Source organism: Lepus europaeus, chromosome 20, assembly GCF_033115175.1.
Source record: "Lepus europaeus isolate LE1 chromosome 20, mLepTim1.pri, whole genome shotgun sequence".
NCBI lineage: Eukaryota > Metazoa > Chordata > Mammalia > Lagomorpha > Leporidae > Lepus > Lepus europaeus.
The window spans coordinates 7586237-7604189 of record NC_084846.1 but is presented as its reverse complement, the minus strand read 5'-3'; the positions used below and the strand labels follow the sequence as shown (position 1 = coordinate 7604189).

The following is a 17953-nucleotide window of genomic DNA, read 5'->3' as shown; positions in this document are numbered from 1 at the left end:
AACCCTGACCCTTCCCCAGGATGGAATCAGTGCTGGGAGGCTGGGAGTAGGGGGGGCTCAATCCCGGGAACCTCAGGGACCCGCTCTCTCCCCCACCGTGGGAGCACAGTGCCCCCGCGTCCTTGACTCCAGTCCCTGTCCCGACGACCTCACAGTGTTATCTTGCTGCAGGGCCAGAGGGCGGACCTGGGGCCCAGGCTCCGGTCACACTGCCCACCCACATGGACCAGGAAGGCATGGACCACGTCAGCGAGCAAGTGGCCACGGCGAGCGAAAGGGCTCACAGTGGGTCACTGTGCCCCGTGGCAGGAATGAATAAGGGGCCTCTCTCCGTGACACCGACTCCCTGGGGCAAGTCCTGCTGGTCCTTGTCTCCTACCCACAATGCCCCTCCTGCCCTCTGCCTCGAGCTCAGCCCACATCAGCGGCCGGCTGCAGAGCCAGGTGGTCTGGGCCAGGGGCACGGCCTCCCTGGCTCGTTCCAAGGCCACCTGCTGCGGCCAGGAGACAGAGGGGAGCCTGTCCCCACCCCTGCCCTGCTCTGGGGCAGAAAAGGGCTGGCACTTCTGCTGGGAGGGGTGGGGTGAGGCCTGCCAGACACCCTATAAACCCCAGCTGTCTTCCGAGCGCTGCAGGCAGCCAGGAACACCCCAGGGACTCCAGGGGGCAGAGGTGGGAGGGTAGCATCTCAAGCTCTCCCAGGTCCCTGGAAGCCCCTCCCCTGCTGGCTGCCTGCTTCCCCCACCCCCCCGCCCCGGCAGCCAAACCCACAGGAGGCGAGGCCTGGCTCTGCTGAGGTCTTTCCTGGGCTCCCGCAGCCCTGACAGGACGCCCCAGCCTCAGTCAGCACATCCCTGCCGCTGCCCGAGCAAGTGCCCATCCCACGCAGCTCTGGGCTCAAACAGCCCCTCACTGGGGCCACTGGGCCACTCACCCTGCCCACTGCCTTCATAGCCCTGGCCACACCCAGCTGTTAAGCCTCTCTCTCTCTGCACACACACCTGCCCCACATCACCCCCACGAAGCAGAGCCCAAGCCCAAATGCCAGCGCCGTGCAGCATCCGGTGTGGCGGCCTGGAGCAAACACACGAGGTGACCAGGGCCCACCCTGCTAGTGCCAGCGACTCAAACCAAATGCAAGAACCTGGGGTGGGAGGGTGGGGATGCAGGTATGGCTCAGGTCCTGCCCCCACAATCCATGCGCACGCAGGCACGGGGCAGGCACGGGGCGGGCACGGGGCGGCCCTGCCCAGTTCCTCCCAAAGCTACTCCCCCTTTCCACCGTCCACCGCTGTCCAGCTCAGCTGGCCCCTTGCCCCCACCCCCGGTTGGGGGTTCAGTCTCCCCTCCCAGAGTCCACGCCCTCTGGCCTGTCGGCAGGCCCTAGGACCAGCCTGGTGAAGGCTTGCCCTGAACACACAGGAGCCAGTGGTCACCAGCCTGACCGGCTTCCAAAGAAAAACACGCGGGGGGCGGGGGGGGGCAGAAGGGAAGAACAGCCGGGGGGGGGGGGTGACGCTGACTGGCACCTGTGCCAGCAGGAAGACAAGCACTCCTAGGGGACAGCTCCCTCCCCGCCCCCTGGCTTCTGGGAATGCCTTGTCCCATCACACACCTGCGCACACCTCCCTGCCCCACGCACACGCACACACACACGCACACGCACACGGTGCCACACCACACGAGCCGCCCTTTTGTTTTTCCACTGTTTTTGGGGAGGGGTGGTTCAGGACCCAGCCTGCTGAGGTCTTGTTGGGCAGCGATGATCAGAGACGAGAAGCCAAGCTCGCACCAAGAACTGGGCGCCTGGCCCTGCCGTGCGCGCACAAACGTTTTAGAAATTGCGACTGTTACTACGAAACCAGGGCGCTGCACTGCTCCTCTTGTTTTCAGAGAGGGTTAAAAAAAAAAAAAAAGAAAAAAGAAAAACGGCTTTTTCTCGGTTGCCTGTTTTCACAAAGACGCTCGGGCACGGGCGGTACGGGACCAGCCAGGGGCAGGGCTGCCGGGGTTCACGGTCAGGGTCAGCACTGGTGCCTGGATCGGGGGTCCTGTGCAGAGAAGCCCAGGCCCTGGCTGTGTGTGTGTTTGGGGGGGACAGTCGGGGGGAGGCTGCGCCCCGCCCAAACTCCCCACTCCTCACGCCCGCTTATTTTTAGCCGTGCTCTCTCAACATTCTGGGGCTAGTTCCTGCTTTTATGTAACCACTTCTGCTAGCTCCCTCAATCGGGCTTCTCTGAGGTGCAGCTTATCTCGAACGTGCCGAAGTGACTTCCATCTGCTCTTGGGTCCCCCAAAGCAACCACACAGGGGGTGGGGGTGGCAGTGTTTGGCTTTGTTCAAAGCTCCCAGCAAAATAAGTGAGGGAGCTATTTATTACTGGGGTGTGTTTCAGAAAAGAGGCCAGACCCCGTGCCCCCGGCACCCACCTGCTTTGGTACCCGTGTCCCTCCCAGCTCATTCCTGGATATCTGCCACATTAGCACGGGGACCAGGGAATGAAGACCAGGAGATTAAAGAGCCCCCTGGGTGGGTGGGTGGGGGGTGCTGCTGTGCCACCCCCCTGCGCCCCTCCCCACTGCTCGCCGACAGGACCAGAGGAATACAAGATTGAAGGCAAAATAGGACTTATTTTCAAACCACAGCAGTTTCAACAGTTACCCAAGCGGTACACCGAAACCGCACACAAGACTGACTTTAGCAGCAAACAGTAAGAACCGAATGGTTTACCACAGCGTGTGCTGCTTAAAAAAAAAAAAAAGAAAAAAAGCCGTGGTGGCCGGCCCCACCCTAGTGGAGAGATTTCGTTAATTGTCCTAAACGCTCTGCAGTTCTTCCAGGCCCCTGGCGCACAGGATCGGCCAGCAGCCAGCGAAGCCTCCACGTTCTGCACCCTCCCGTCTTGCTTTTTAGGAAACTGCGTGCAGGGCGCTTGAGGGTCGGGATATGGCAAAACCAAACAAAACAGAACAGGGGGCATCGGATTTAAAAATAAAGAAACAAACAAAAAACCCCAGTGCAACACAAGTAGGCGTTGCCTGCAAACTTGAACTCCGGGGAGAGAGCACCAGGCAACCTCGTGGGGGAGGGAGACTTCTCTCCTTTCAAGTTCTTTGCGTGGGAGGGGGTCACAGGTCGTGGGTGATGCAGGGTTCCCATAAAAATAATCTCAACACGCACGCACACACGGGACACGGCGGTTGTGTGTATGTCCCTTCAAGACCCTTGCTGGGTTCACTTTATACAGCTCAGGGTTGGGCTGGGCAAACACGGCTTCTGTAGATAAGAGAGAAATGCAAAAAAACACAAACAACCGTGGCCAGGGCAGCTGCCCCACCTCAACCATCGGCTACACGCTGGCCACTTCTGACACAGGACAGCCACGCCGCTGCCACTCCCCCTGCAGCCTGCGAACAGGGCATGCCCACGGCAGCCGTCTCCAGCCCATGCCACGCACGACGCCCACACAACTGCCAGGCTTGTTCGAGTCACACCTCCCACGAGTGCGCAGGGGACGCCAGGCCAGCACAGCTGTCCCGGGGCCAGCAACACAGGATGCCTTTACCACCAGCAAAAACGCTTCACAGGACAGAGATGGGAGAGGGAAAACAAATGCAGGCTGCCCCGGGCATGGCTTCCAAATGCATCACTGCCTGGGGACCCGCTGCAGAGCCAGCTGTTCCAGGCACATCCCGGCGTCCCCCTCCAGCCCCGGCTCCCGTCCCAGGCCGGCGACACATGTAGGGCGGGCGATGGACTTGCAAGGCAGCCCGCAGCCCTGCCCGCGCCCTCCTGCAGATCAAAGCCGTGCCCCGCAGCACGGCCCCCGTGAGATAAACATCTGAGATCCCCATGATCGCGGCGGTGAGATTTTCCACCGAAAATATTTACCGGATTTCAAGAAAAATCGGCTGAGCGCGTTGAAGGGAACAGGATGAGGTTTAGTTGTGAGCAAACAGTGACTGTCCTGCAACTGCCAGGGACGCTGGGCAACCAAGATGGAGGCGACCGGCGTGGCCCCCGTGGAAAGGGCCACGAGGGGAGCAGCTTGGGGGAAACTTCAGGAGACAAGAGCCAAGTGGAAGTGAGAAACACACTCACCACAAGGGCTCCTGTCTGCGCAGCAGGTGCTGGCATGGTTTAGAAATGGATTTTCAGGTCACGAGCCAGGCTTCACGGCAGACATAACACAGACTCCAACTGGTTCTGTGATGGGCGCTCGGGACCCCATCTGCTTGAGTGTGTGCTGGGGGGTGTCTTGCTTATCTACAAGCACCCCGGGTCTGCACCTGCTGCGAGCCTTGGGCACGCCAGCGCAGCCAGGAGGCCAGCCCTGCAGAGCACGGAAGGCCGGGGTCCCACGTGCCGGGAGCGTGTGCAACGGGGAGCAGGGACTGCATGGCGGACTGTGTGCAGGTGCCGGTGCAGACGGCAATGGCAGGGGAGGGACATGGACCCAGGCAGGGGAGCTGGGCTGCTGTGTGCATCCCACCAGCGAGGCAGGGGCCCGCGTCCCTTCTGATGGGTCTTCCTCGGCCCCCTCACCTGGCTGGAGGTGGACCCTGAGCTGGGTGAGGCCCGGGAAGCACCGCTGGGCCCTGTCTGTCCACAGCACGGGGGAGATGGGCAGCGCTGGGCCTGCACCCTCGCCTGAGCCCGGGCATTCGCACCCCGCTGAACGCCAGGTGACAACTGAGTCACATGACACCCACTCAATCTGCCCTGGTGGGGATGAGGAGGGTGGGTGTGTGCCCAGATAGGCAAATGCTTCTATTTTCAAACTTGGTTGATCTGCCAGAACAGAAGTCAGCCTGAGCAGCAACCTGCTGGCGGGCGGACGAAACGTAAACTGGCGTGTGCGTGGGGTGGGGGTGGGGGGGCGCGACGTGGCCGCCCCCCCTCCCCCGCAGAGCAGCCCTTCCGTGCGCACTCCACGGGTGGCACCCAGCCCTGGGGCAGCCTCTGCCACCATGTTGCCATGACAACAGAGAGCAGAGAGGGAAGGCGGTGGGTCCCCCCTCCATGGCTCCCGAGGCCCTGGAGATGGAGGAGCCGCCTGTCCCACCAACAGGCTGCACACACACCCGCCCAGTTATCTCTCTGAGATCATCGTGGGAACGGAATTCAAGTAGTTAAGTTCAGGGCTGAGGTGCTAACCGCACGGCCCGAGGGGCGATGCCATTTTAAACGTGGGTCTTATATAGCAAACAGGAGGTTTTGGGGCCGCAGTGGGCAAACACTGGGGGACACAGGTCATCAAGAGAGAACCCCAGTTTCGACCTCAGCCTCGAGCTTCGGGTGGGGTGTGGGGTAGGGGACAGTAGCCAGGCGCACGAGGGAGCTGGCGTCATTTAGGAACCTGGGGCTTCCTCTGTGACCTGGCTGGCACAATGCCCGTGGCAGCAAGAGGCCTCGGCGACTTGAGGGGACTGGGATGCGAGGGGGCAATGGGTGTTCTCTCTGCTCTGAGAGGGCTGCTGGCATTGGACAGGACAGGACGCTGGCTCGGAGGCATCCCGTGCCGTCCGGATCGATCATGCAGGGGGTGGTGAGACACCAGAATCGGGAGGTGAAAAGTTGTTAGCAGAATAAAATGATCACTGTCATTAGGCAGAGGTTAAAGGTTACCGGCTGGTTAGCTGGGGCCACTCGGGCGCTGCAGGAACCGCAAGGCAGGGCTGCGCCGGCAGGAAGCAGCAGGGTGGGGCCGGGTCGCAGGCTCCTACTATCACAGCGGGGCCCCAGGCCCAATCACTGACACCCACACAGCCGTTTCCTGCACTTGAAAAAAAAAATCTGTTTCTCTCTTTGCAAATCAACAACTTTTACCTAGAAACTCCTCGGCGGTGAGCCCTGACTGATTTCCATCTCGGGCCCGTTGCAGAAAATACGCCACTGTTTACCTGGGGGAGGCGTGCACCAGTGTGGGCTCTAACTGACAGGTTTCGGAGGCCGCCTGCGGGCCTGCTTTGCATCTGCCTGAAAGAAACCGGCTTCTCTCGGGTCCCAAACAGACACCTGCTGGTTATTTAATACCTTGAGAGACCTTTCTAGAAAAAGCCCTCCAGGCACACGTCGCCTCGTGCCTGCGGACGCCCAAGCTCTGTGCGCCCCACAGGGCGACCCCGCTGTGGTCGCTGAGGGCACGGCCTGGCTGGGATGGAGGGCCCTTCCCAAGCCCCCCCAGGGCCAGAGAGCTTTAGTCTGGGGCAAAAACAGTTTTGAAATCCACGCAGCTTTTCATATTATGCATTTTCCACGAACCTTTACGTAGGTCTCTTAGCTTCTGCACCCAAATCACCAGCTCACTGATTGCCATTCTTCCAGAACATTCTGAGGGCCCTTGTCTGCTCACAACGGGAGCCTCCACCCTTTCTGTCCATCAGACCTCAGCGGGGCAGCCAACAAGCCAGAGCAGAAGCAGTTCCCACCGTCTGAAAACTGCAGCTTTTAGGACACGAGAGCGAGCACCCGGATCTGCTCGTGACTCAGACCCAAACCTGCACCTGCTCCTGTGCAGCGACGACCCCACGGGACCCCGACGCCGGCCCACATCCTATGGGAGGAGGGGCTCGTGTCCCGGGCCCGCGGGGTGGACCTGCGGGGATGCGGGTTGCACACACACACGCACACACGTGCACACGCCCTTCGCCATGCCACCTGCCTGACCTGCGCCCACTTGCTAGGCTTGAGCTGATGCTCTGGTCAGGCAGGGAAACGGAGGCCTGGCGCAATTCAGCTGCCTGCCCGGGGCCCCACGGGGAGTCTGCCTGGGGCCCTGGCGGGTCCTGCACCCCAGAATCAGAGGGAGCAGCCTCAGATGCTCCTGCCGTGCCTCGCGCCGTGGGGCCGCTCCCTGGTGCAGAGAGCTGACGGCAGGGCTACAGAGACACTGGGGCCTCTGGGATGGAGGAGCCCTGGGGGGAGCCCAGGCATGGCTTATCCTTCGCCTTCACCTCCAAGGCTTGCGGGGACAGCACCACACACGGCGTGGTAAGAGAAACCGTTTTCAATGCAGCCTGTTGTCTGCCAGCTGGTCTCTTGCTGCGGGGCCACAGGGGCGCCCCGGGAGCAAGGTGTCCACTCTGCTCTCCTTCCCGCTCAGCCAGGCCAGCCTGACCCTCCCCCGGCATCCAGAACAGCCCGTTAGTGACCGAGTGTGAGCAGGGGAAGGCGCGTGCTGGGCATGTGGGCTCCCGGAGCAGGGGAACTCCCACGTCACCAAATGTGAGGCTCCGTGCCTCACAAGGGAACGAACTCAGAGGTGGCTTGGCTGCTTCCCACCTGAAGGAGCAAGAGATGCACCTCACAGGCCTGACCAATTCCTGGGCAGGTCTCCGTCCGCCTGCTGACCGCCAGCTACCGTGTCTGGAGCTGCTTCTGGAGGTAAGGGGCCCCGGCCCGTGTGGTGTGGGCGGCGGGCAGGCAGGGGATGGTGCACGAAGGGGCATCCACTCCCAAGAATCAGTGCAGGGCACCCAAGTTCCTCTGTGACCCCTCCGAGAGCCACATGCTCCCCACCCCGCCAACAGACGCGACATATGACAAGGCCACTGCTGGGGCTCTGCGGTTCTCAGGGCGCTGGAGGTCAGCGTGCACAGCGGCCACGGCAGGAACCATACTGGCAGCTCACACGGCAGCACCTACCCCCCAGCACTGTGTACAACGCCGTGTTCTTCTGCTCAGCCACGGCTTCTGGGAGAAAGAACCAAAGGAGAGATGGCTCAGCCCCCGCACACTCCACTGCACTCACGCACAGACCAAGAGGCTGCTTAGGCCCCCACCATTGCCTTGCGGCTTCATTCTCACTGCAGGGGGGGGGGGCACAGACGGAGCGGGGTGGGGGGCAAGTCACCGGGTCGGGGCCTGGCCCTTCTGCGTGACCTTGAACGGCCCGCACAGCCTCGCTCCCTGCCCGCTTCCTGCGATGGCCATCGGGCTGCCTGCCCTGTCTGTCACGGGTATCACGGGGACAGGCAAGATGAAGGCTGCACCAGTACTTCAAAGCGGGCTGTGTGAGTGTGTGTGTGTGCTCCAGGCGGCACGGTGTGCGGGCAGGTGCACTGCCACACGGACCTGTGCACGCCTGCACACAGGTGCTCCGAGGGTGTGCACACATGTTCATGTCATGTTCAATCGTGTGCGTGTGCAGGTACCGTGTGCGTGGGAGAATGCCGGCACGCGTGTGTGCACGCATGCATGGCTCCCATCTGTCACCCCGCCGGGACCCTGTCACAGCCGCCTCTGAGCCACCACCCCAGTGGAAAGTGCAAGCAGCCTGCCATGGGCTTGGTTTCTCTGCCTTTGATGTGTGGCTCACAGGCATCATTGTCTCTTCACCCATCTGCTGCTGCCCCAGTTCACAGAGCAGCTGCTGTAAATCCCCCTGGGCCATCCGCTGACTGGGCTGCGAGGCAGCGGGGTCCCGGGCCTCCCGAGAGCAAGCCCTGCAGAGCCCCGCTGACAGCAGGGCAGGGGCGGTGTTCCCAAGAGAACGTGCCCTGGGTTTCTCTCTACTGGCGGGTGGGCCACGTGCAGGAAGCCTGGCCAGGATCACAATCCCGGGGAACCAGCAGGCTAGGCGAGCAGTGCTGGGTCTGCATGGGGGGCTGCAAAGACGGCACAGCCTGGAAGCGGAGCCCCCTCCCTGCCCCGGGCAGATTCGAGAGGAGGGCCAAGTTCAGGGTGCAAGGTGGGCAGCTAACAGACAGGACTGGGAGGCGGGGCTGGGAGGCCACCCAAATGGGGGACAGTGCAGGGAAGGCGTGGCCCAGACAGAGGGCAGAAGGAGGCCAAGGCCAGGGTGCTGACAAACCACACGACCAGGGGCTGGATCAAGGGAGCAGGATGGCGCAGTGAGCCCACTGCCACTCCAAGCAGCAGCTGTCGGCCCTGCTCCACCACACAACAGACACCCCATGCACGACTCAAGGGGGCTCAAATCCCTCCGAGGGGCACCACAGGTCCTCTCCTGGGAGCAGGGCAGAGGCTAGCCGTGGCCGTGGGGAACAGGTGGGGTCTGTAGGCAGCCAAGGAAGCCGGCCCCATGCCCCAGCCCACACCCCAAGCCCTTAGTCAGCTGGGGAGAGATTAGACAGGCTCTCCCTGACTCAACCGGGGAGCAAGTGCGAACGAGGGGGAGGGGCAGGGAGAGACTGGCACAGCCAGGGGCTACGGGTCCCTGACCCGCACAGCGCGCCTGGGCAAGGGCCACGGGCAGCTCCCCTGGCCACAGGAGGGCGCGAAGGCCCAGCCAAGAGGCCCGCACCACACACACACACACACACACACACACACCGCGCTCTGCGCGCAGGCCCCATGGCGCCCGCTCTGCTCTGATCCCGGGGCCCTCGTCCCCAGGGCCCACACACCGGGCTGCCCCGGCGGGCGGCGGCCGCGAGAGAGGAAAGCGTACTGACCGCTGGGCGGCTTAGGCCGTGGCGGAGCAGGCTTCTTCGGAGGCAGAGCAGGAGTGTCCTGTTTACTTTTAAAGGGGTCATCTGGGAATGCTGCCCCTCCCAGGGAGGAGGTGAAAGGGCCAGAAGTTGGGGGCTGTAAGAGAGGACACGAAAGAGAGGCAAAAACAGTCATTAAAACGAAAGCGACCACGTCCGCCGAGCGCCGCGGCTCGGCTCTGCGCAGGCGCGGGGGTCTCTCTCGAGCCCCCCCACCCGCCGCCTGCTCTGCCCTCTGGCCTGGGAAAAGCGAGCCGCCAAACAAAGCAGCAGACAGCGGCTTGTGTGACAGGAGGACATCCTGGCTCCTGGACTTGGCACACAGGGTCCCTGGGGCGGACCCCCGGGCCCCACCTCCCAGCAAAACGGCCTAGGCGTCACTGCCTTCAGTTAGCAACAGGTGCTGGGGTGGATGGCACCAGACCCTCTGTCCCCGGCCACAGGGACCCTTCGCATGCCCAGGCCACCGCACCCCTCAACCTCAGGCTGTCGGCGCAGCCACTTCCCCCACTGCTCCTACCACCCTCAGGTCATCCACTGTCTCAAGGCCAAGTTGCAACAGCCCAGGGTTAAACAAAGAGCCACAACGAACGGACGGGTTAGGTACTGAATGGTCCACTCCAGACTCTGTCCAAGGCACACAGGGCCCCACCGCTGCCCCCACCTCTTGCCTGAGGTCAACCCATCTTCTCACAACAACTCCTCTCCTTCCCAGAACCCCTTGCGCCGCCAAGTGCCGCTGACTCAGCCCCTACACACACAGGGGTCCTGCCCCTCCCTCAGACACTGGTTGGATCCCTCTTGCCGAGAGGCCGAGGGCCCCGTTAACTGGAGCAGAGACGGAATGTTCAGGGATACGACAGAACATAACTACGTTCACGAACGTAGAAACAGCACAGTCCCTACTGAAACACAGAAGCGCTAGCAGAGAGCCACTGCTGGCAGAAACAAAGGAACCGGCGGGAACCAGTAAAAATGACGCCTCCCTCCAGGGGCCCAGCGAGGGCCCAACGCACGGCCGTCGGGGTCCGAGAGGAGGGCCCAAGTCCACGGACGCCAGCACCAGGGGACAGGGCCCTGGCTGTCCCCCCACCTCTCACGTGCGGTCACAGGGCCGCAGCTGCCTTGTGTGGGACGGAGCGGGGCAGCAGGCACAGCTCTAAGGGGCGCCAACCCTGCTGGTGCCCAGCCCCCCACACCCACAGAGCCAACCCCACAGAGCTCTCTGCACTGAACTTCCCACTCTGTCCTCCCAGTGGCCCACTGGGAAACTGAGGCACGGCGCGGCAAGGCGGCCTGCCCAGGTCACACAGAGGGTCCTGATGGGCCTGGGGCTGGGGCTCCTGGGGACTTGCAGGTCAGAGGCCAAGCTCAGAGCCGTGGGAGACACCCATGGACACAGGCAAGTGACAGAGCTGGCAGAGGGGTCCCGGGGGACAGAAGGTGGCTTGGGCTCCTGGGGGGGAGGATCTGCAACCCCCACGCTCATTTTCCTGCCGAGACCGCCAATCCAAGGGGAGGCTCCACCAGGCTGCAGAGGTGGGGCCTGGAATCCCGGCCCCGCCCCGGGCCTCAGGTTCTCATCTGCAAGACGCCCTCACTCCTGGGGCTGAGGCATCAGGCTACGCGTTCCACTGGCGCAGGGACAAAGTCAGCTCCGTCACCCGCTGCGTCCCACGGTTTCCCCTACCCGGGGCCAATCGCGGTCGGAACACGTCTCATGGAAAGTTCTAGAAATAACACTTCATAAGTTTTAAATAACTCTTATTACAGCCCATTGTTATGATTGTTCTATTGTGAGCCACGGCGAGCCTCTCCCGAAGCCTCAGTTCTCAGACTTCATCACAGAGACGCGCACGGCAGGGCGCTACGTGGGGCGTCCGGCATCCAGGCTCGGGCCCCTCCCTCGTGGATGAAGGGGGTCCGCGGGCCGAGGAGGCAGGCGCGCTCCAGACACCTTCCGGACCTAAGGGCTGCTGCCTCTTGGCGGCCGCGTTGGGGCGCCCCGGCTGAGGGTCACAGTGGCCTGGGCCGGTCAGGTTCTGCTGCCTGGGGAAGGGGCGACGGGGAGGCAGGACGCTGGTTCCTTTCCGGTGACTTCCGTCCCCCAGCCCTGCCCCAGGCCCTGCCCCAGGCGGACAGGAGGTGACCTGGTCCTTGCTGGGGGTGGGGGCCCAGCGGCAGGGCCTGGGCAAGCAAGGGGCCGTGCAGGCGGGAGGCAAGCAGAGCCGGCCGGGGACACCGCGGCCAGGCAGCCCCGGCCCTGAGCCAGCCGGCTCCCTGGCTCCCCTGGCCGCCACGCCGTCACGACGTCATTTCCGAATCCCGACTTCCCCAATTTCAAAGTTTCCAGAGCAGTCTCCCCTGGGACTCGGCTCCTTCCGATCAGAGGCCGCAAGGAAGGCTGTCCCCCCGCCGGGGGGGGGCTCAGAAGTGTGCTGGAAAATGACAGGCGGCACCGCCGCCCCTAACGTGGGTTCCCCACTCTCCTACTCCTGGGCTGTTTCGGGGGGCAGTGACACAGTTTACTCTGGTTTGTGTGCAAACGTCCTCCCTGAGAATCCAGTGGGGAGGGGGCTCATTTTTAACGCAGGCTGATGTCACTCAGGCTAGAAAGCATCTACAAGAATCTTCTGGGTGCGGGTGGGGACCCGAGGCCGAGCACAAGGAGGGGAGGAGCCAGGGCTCCTGCGGGCATCGCTGCCCCACCCTGCTCAGAGGGGGAACCGCTGGTGCTGTTTTCACAAAAATACGCAGAGAGAAAACCAAAAAAAAAAAAAAAAGAAAAAAGACAAACACCTTCTTGCCACTTACTTTCATTTCCTTTGGCATTTTATTTATACCCTCGATGTTGTTCTTGAAAAACAGAAAGGTAACCAAAAGGGAAAAACAGCACCCGTAAGGTGCCTGGGTCTCAGCCGTGTGCAGCCGCGCGGGGGGCCCGGGCCACCAGCAGGAGGTGGGACTGCTCCTGAGCGCCCGCGCCCATGGAGGTGCCCACCAGAGAGCAGGAATCACAACCATGGGCGACAACCAGCGTGGAAAACAGGGAAGGGGTGCCCCAAAGGCAGCTGGGACCCGATGGGCCTGGGGAGGGAGTGGGGATGAGTCACTCCAGGCTGGCGGCCCACAGTGGCCACCTGCGACACCCGACATCAGGACAGACGCTTCTAGAAACAGGCTCCTCACCCAGGGAAAGCAGCCCCCCACCCTTGCTCCGGCCACTGCTGCTCCTACTCACAGGGGTCTGGAGTTTCCAGTTTTGGGGCGACAGCGGGAGCAGGTCAGCCGGCCACCTTCCTGGGCCGCTGCTGCCACCGTGTGGCTAGAGCGCTGATTTCAGGAGACAGCTTCCCACCCCCGGGAGGGGGGGAGGCGACAAGCAGGCAGTCCCAGGCGGTGTTGCTGCCTCTCAGTAGGAGCTGCCGGCCGCCCGCCCCGGCTCCTGTGGGCCCAGGGGCTTGCCACCCTGCTTCCCTGAACACCCAACAGCTCAGGTGTTTCTCGGAAAACGTGCCACCATCACCACACGAAGCCACCACAGCCGACCACAAGTCCCCAGCACACTGGTGGAGGCACACAGGGCACCCTGGTGCTGTGCAGCCCCCAGCGGCAGCGAGACGCCCCACGCCTGCCATCTCAGCTCGCACACACATACCCACCGGCCCCGCATCAGGTGGAAAGGACCCGAAGGGCAGCGACTGCACCTGTGCTGACCGCTGACTTTGTCGTGTGCTCATCACCCCCATGCGAGGCTGCATCTTTGCTATTCACCCGGTACCTACACTGCATCAGGACCGCGCCTGGGAGGCAGTGGATGATGGTCCCGGGCCCCTGCCACCCATAGGAGAGACCTGGATGGCGCTCCTGGTTCCCGGCTTCGGCCTGGCTCAGCCCTAGCCGTTGTGGCCGTTTAGGGAGTCAATCAGTGGATCTCCCTTTGTGACTTTGAGAAGCAGCCATATCCCATGGCCACAGATGCGCCTGGCTGCTTGGGTGAAACTCCACCCCAGGCCCTCACCACCATAGGGTGGTGGGTGTCCCCCAGCTGGGTGCTGCCCATGCCACACAGGGCCCCTGTGTCAGTGGTCCCACCGGGGGACTCTTTACCTCCCTGGGGGTCGCCGAGAAGGCGCACAGCAGGTGCTGGTGCTAAGGGCAGGGACCAGGCCAAGACAGGCATGCCGTCTGCTTCCCTGGATTCTTATCATAGGAGCGAGCGCATCGTTAAACCCCGACTGCGCACGGCGCACCGCATCTCCTCCCACCCGCAGCCGTCCCGCGCCCCTTCCGGCATGCTGTTCCCGCACCCGGGCGCCTGGGGCGCTGTCCGGCGGCTGACTTCCCGCTGTGGCGCCCTCGCTCTGAGCATGCCCGCCCAGCACGGCTGGTGCCTGCTGCTAGCTCAGCGGGCAGTCTTGTCTGGATGAGTGCACCGCTCGCCTGCAGGTCTGCTCCTGGGTGAAGCCCCCACGGCCCAGTCCTGACCCACCGATGGCTGCAGACCCTCGCTCAGCCTTCTCCCAACGCGTCAGCCCACAGGCCACAGGCTTTCCTGCAACCACAGCACAGATGGCTTTGCCAGCACACCAGTGGGAGCAGGGCTGGCCGTGCCCCCGCCGTGAGGCCTCCGAGCCCCTGAGGGAGCATGCACCCAGAGAGGCGCCGGGGAAATACACGCGTGACGTTAACACCGCACCGCTGGCCCACACAAGAGGATGTAGACACTGGCGGGCGTGGCACGCGGCCACTTTACCTTGGACATCTGGCTGAAGTCAGCAAAGCCCTCAGTGCTGCTGAAAGCCCCGCTCCCGAAGGGGTCCAGGGTTCCAAAGGGATCTGCAACAGGTGCAACAAGCCCGAGTCACGGTGTGTCTGCACCCGACATGCCTGCTGGGGCCCTGGCTGGGGGTTCAGGAAGGCTGTGGGGGTGGCCAGGGCCTCCCCGAGGACCCGGCTCATGAAGCCTCGACTTGGCGAGACAGTCTCACAGTGACAGCTAGCTCCAAGGACCAGTGTCATGGGGTGCCAGTCCTTAGGGGAGCAACAGTGCCCCCACGGTGGGTGGGAGGAGCCTGCTGTGTCCCTGGGCCAGGAGGCAAGAGCCCCTGAAGTGAGCCTCGCCCACCTGGTTCTCACGAGGAGGCAGCCTATGGCTGGGTTCTTCCTGAGCTTTCTTCGTGGGGCTAGGAGGGATGGGACCCCTGTCCACGTCACCCAGCACACACCTGCTGCTGGGCAAGGCAGTGGGACCAGCGGGACCTATGCCCACAAGAAGGGGGAGTCCAGGGGCGCTGGCGAGCTGAGAGCGGGGCACCATGTGGGGGACCTCCCTCGGACACGGCACCCGCAGCACGAGCTGGCACCCACGGTCAGACTTGGGAAAGAAACCCAGACACCAAACAAGGGCTCCGACGAGGAATCAGCAAACAAACTGACCACGCCAGGCCACCACAGAACTCCTGGGCCAGAAGCCCTTTCTGCAAAGACTGGCTCTTGCCTGAGCGGGTAGGCGGCCGGGGGGACACGCTCGGGCCTGGGGGCCCCGGGCAAGGCCCCAGAGGCTGCCATGGAGGGCGTGAAGGCCAAGGAGGCGTGGATTTTGGAAACGAATGCGCTCACTGGGCAGGCTGCTCTGCCCGAGGACGGGAGAGAGGGGGAGCTGGGCCGGGGGTCTCACCTGAGCCTTTCGAGGAGACACTGGAGGACGAGAAGGGGTCGCTGGACTCAAAGGGGTCGAGCTGTGTGGGGAGGACAGGGAAGAGGGTGAGAAGCGGCTCGTTAGGTCCACCACCCCACCGCTCAGTCACGTCCAGGCCCAGCCAACCTGCCTGAGCCCATCCACGGTGCTGACAAACCGCACCAAAGACCAGATAAAGAAACAAACGGGCTGGCGCTGTGGCATTGTGGGTAAAGCTGCCGCCTGCAGTGCCGGCATCCCATATGGGCGCTGGTTCAAGTCCCGGCTGCTCCACTTCCAACCCAGCTCCCTGTTAATGGCCTAGGAAAGCAGTGGAAGATGGCCCAAGTGCTTGGGCCCCTGCACCCACATGGGAGACCTGGAAGAAGCTTCTGGCTTTGGGCCGGCCCAGCTCTGGCCATTGTGGCTATTTGGGGGAGTGAACCATCAGATGGAAGACTGATCTCTCTCTCTCTCTCTCTCTCTCTCTCTGTGCCTCTGCCTCTGTATCTCTGCCTTTTAAATAAAAACAAATAAATCTTAAAAACAAAAAACAAAACCTGACCCTGTGTGCACGGCAGTTGGGCCTGGTGGTTAAGATGTGGCTTGGGCCTCCACACCCCTATCAGAGTGCCTAGGGTCTGTCCTGGCTCTACGCCCAATTCAGCCTTCCCAGTAATACACACTCAGGGAAGGGGAAGGCAGCAGTGCTGGCTTACGGAGGGGGGAACCTGCCGCCCACGTGGGAGACTCAGACAGAGTTCAGGGCTCCTGGCTTTGGCCTGGTTCAGCCCTGGCTGTTGCAGGCGTTTGGGAAGTGAACCACAAGATGGGTTTCTCCCCCCTCCCTCTGCCTTTCAAATAAGCAAATTTTTAAAAATCCAAACATATCAATACTTAAATGTTAACATGAGGGGCTGGCATTGTGGCAACCCGTATCTGAGTCCCCGCTGCTCCGCTTCTGATCCAGCTCCCTGATAATGCGCCTGGGAGGCAGCAGGTGATGGCCCAAGTGCTTGGCCCCTTCCACTCTGTGGGAGAGCTGGATGGAGTCCCTGGCTCCTAGCTTTGGCTTGACCCAGGCCCAAGCTTTGTGGCCATGTTGGGGAGTGAACCAGCAGATGGAAGATCTCGATCTCGATCTCTCTCTCTCTCTCTCTCTCTCTCTGCCTTTCAAATAAACAAAGCTTTTTAAAGCAAGCCCCCATGAGACACTGGTTAGAAAAGACATCCTTCAAATATAAAGACCCAGGGGAGCCCGTGGTTGAGAAGGTAACCATGATGCCAGGAAGCCTGCGGATGCAGCGGTTCACTCAGATTGAAGACACAGAGCAGCACCCGAGGACAAAGGGGTGCTGCGTGGAGACCCGAGCCTGGAACGTGGCTTCGGAGACGCCAAGGAAAACCCGGCAGAATTAAAGGCGGGGCACAGAGTACGCTCCCACCCCCACTGGTAGAGCAAACACAGAGGCTGGTCTGGGCCACTTCGGCCTGATGGGCACCCACAGAGCGGCAGCCCAGCCCTGCGGACGCACTCCCTCCTCCAGGGCATTGGCACGCTCGCTGAGACCCACGACCCATGATGACCCGACCACACCACAGGCACGGAATGTTCTCCCACAATGGGCCTAAGGAGAACCCAGCATCGTAAGGTGCTGGGGACGGGGACTGTCACCACGAGGGCAGCCGGGCCCCCATCGCGCACGGCTGCTTCCCTTGCTTCTCCCGCACGCTGGGCTCAGGCAGAGGCACGGCCACCAGCCTCCAGGACCAGCAGCCAGGACACACCTCCTTGCTTTACTGAGTTTCTTTTTATAGCAACAGAGGATGGACGAGCACTCCCAGTGTCCACCTGGGTGCTGGGGACTGGAAAGACGGCAGGGGCAGGGGGCGGATGGGTCTATTCTGGGAGACGCAGTGGCAGGGGGCAGAGGGCCCACAGGCCATGGCTTCCTGGCTCACCAAGGAAGCCTCTGCGGGGGCTTGGGCACAAGGCCCTTGTATCTGGAGATGAGGCTGGACCCAGCCAGCCCCACACAGCCACCACTGCCCACACTCCTGGTGGACAGCCCTGGGTGACAGTCTGGGGCTGGCGTGGCAGTGGGGAGCAGCTGGGGGGGAGCGCCCAAAGTTCACGCCCCGCCCCAGACTCCCCGGCTCACTCACCTTGGAGGGTAAGGGAGGGTTCTTCGTGAACGGGTCGTTCTTGGTCTGCTTCCTGAAGAAGTCGTCGGAGGCCGAGCCGCGGAACGGGTCGCTCTCTTTGAAAGGGTCCCCTCCGAATGGATCTAGAGGGGGTCAGGGACGCGGAGGGACAATGCCTCGTAAGTGAGCAAGTGAGCATCGTGCTTTGTGGAATAACCCAGCACCAAAGGGCGCTGCTTCAACCACGTCATTCACGGGAAATTCTAGAAAACCTAAGAATCACAGTGGCAGGAAGGGGGCCAGCAGTGGCTCAGCCGGGCCCTGTACGGCGGCGTGGGGCCTACAGCCTGGGGCAGACACTGGGCCGTGTCTGGATGACTTCTGACGCCTCCCACAGCACACAGTCTCCACGCTGCATCGTGTCGGGAATGAGGACAAGAAAAACGGCCTGTGTGTGCTCAGTACAGACGCCACTTTTCCGAGTATCCTCTCCCCAGAAGATGGCAGGCAGGGAGGGCCACGTGCAGTCAGAGTGGTGGAGCCTGCCGAGTGAATTATTCCTCCCAATACAGCCAACTTCTAAGAACTAGATAATACGCATATGGCTAAACCCAGAGCTGGGTGGTCAGGGCTGGGGGAGGGACCGGGGAGGGATTGCTGAGGGGGACGCGGC

General features: G+C 62.5%; 1 protein-coding gene across 5 annotated transcripts in view; it reads right to left on the bottom strand.

The window, feature by feature from the left end:
* Positions 1 to 17953, bottom strand: part of EPS15L1 (epidermal growth factor receptor pathway substrate 15 like 1) — a 70749-nt gene that overhangs the window by 5724 nt on the left and 47072 nt on the right. For 2 of the 5 annotated variants that reach the window (XM_062179120.1, XM_062179122.1), the window contains exons 19-22: positions 17302 to 17423; positions 15136 to 15196; positions 14212 to 14294; positions 9420 to 9552 (exon numbers count right to left, since the gene is read on the bottom strand). In XM_062179120.1, the coding sequence (XP_062035104.1) occupies positions 9420 to 9552; positions 14212 to 14294; positions 15136 to 15196; positions 17302 to 17423 (399 nt within the window). Of the gene's footprint in view, positions 1 to 7647; positions 7696 to 9419; positions 9553 to 14211; positions 14295 to 15135; positions 15197 to 17301; positions 17424 to 17953 lie in introns of all 5 variants that reach the window. The other 3 variants (XM_062179121.1, XM_062179124.1, XM_062179119.1) reach the window with 2 other exon arrangements.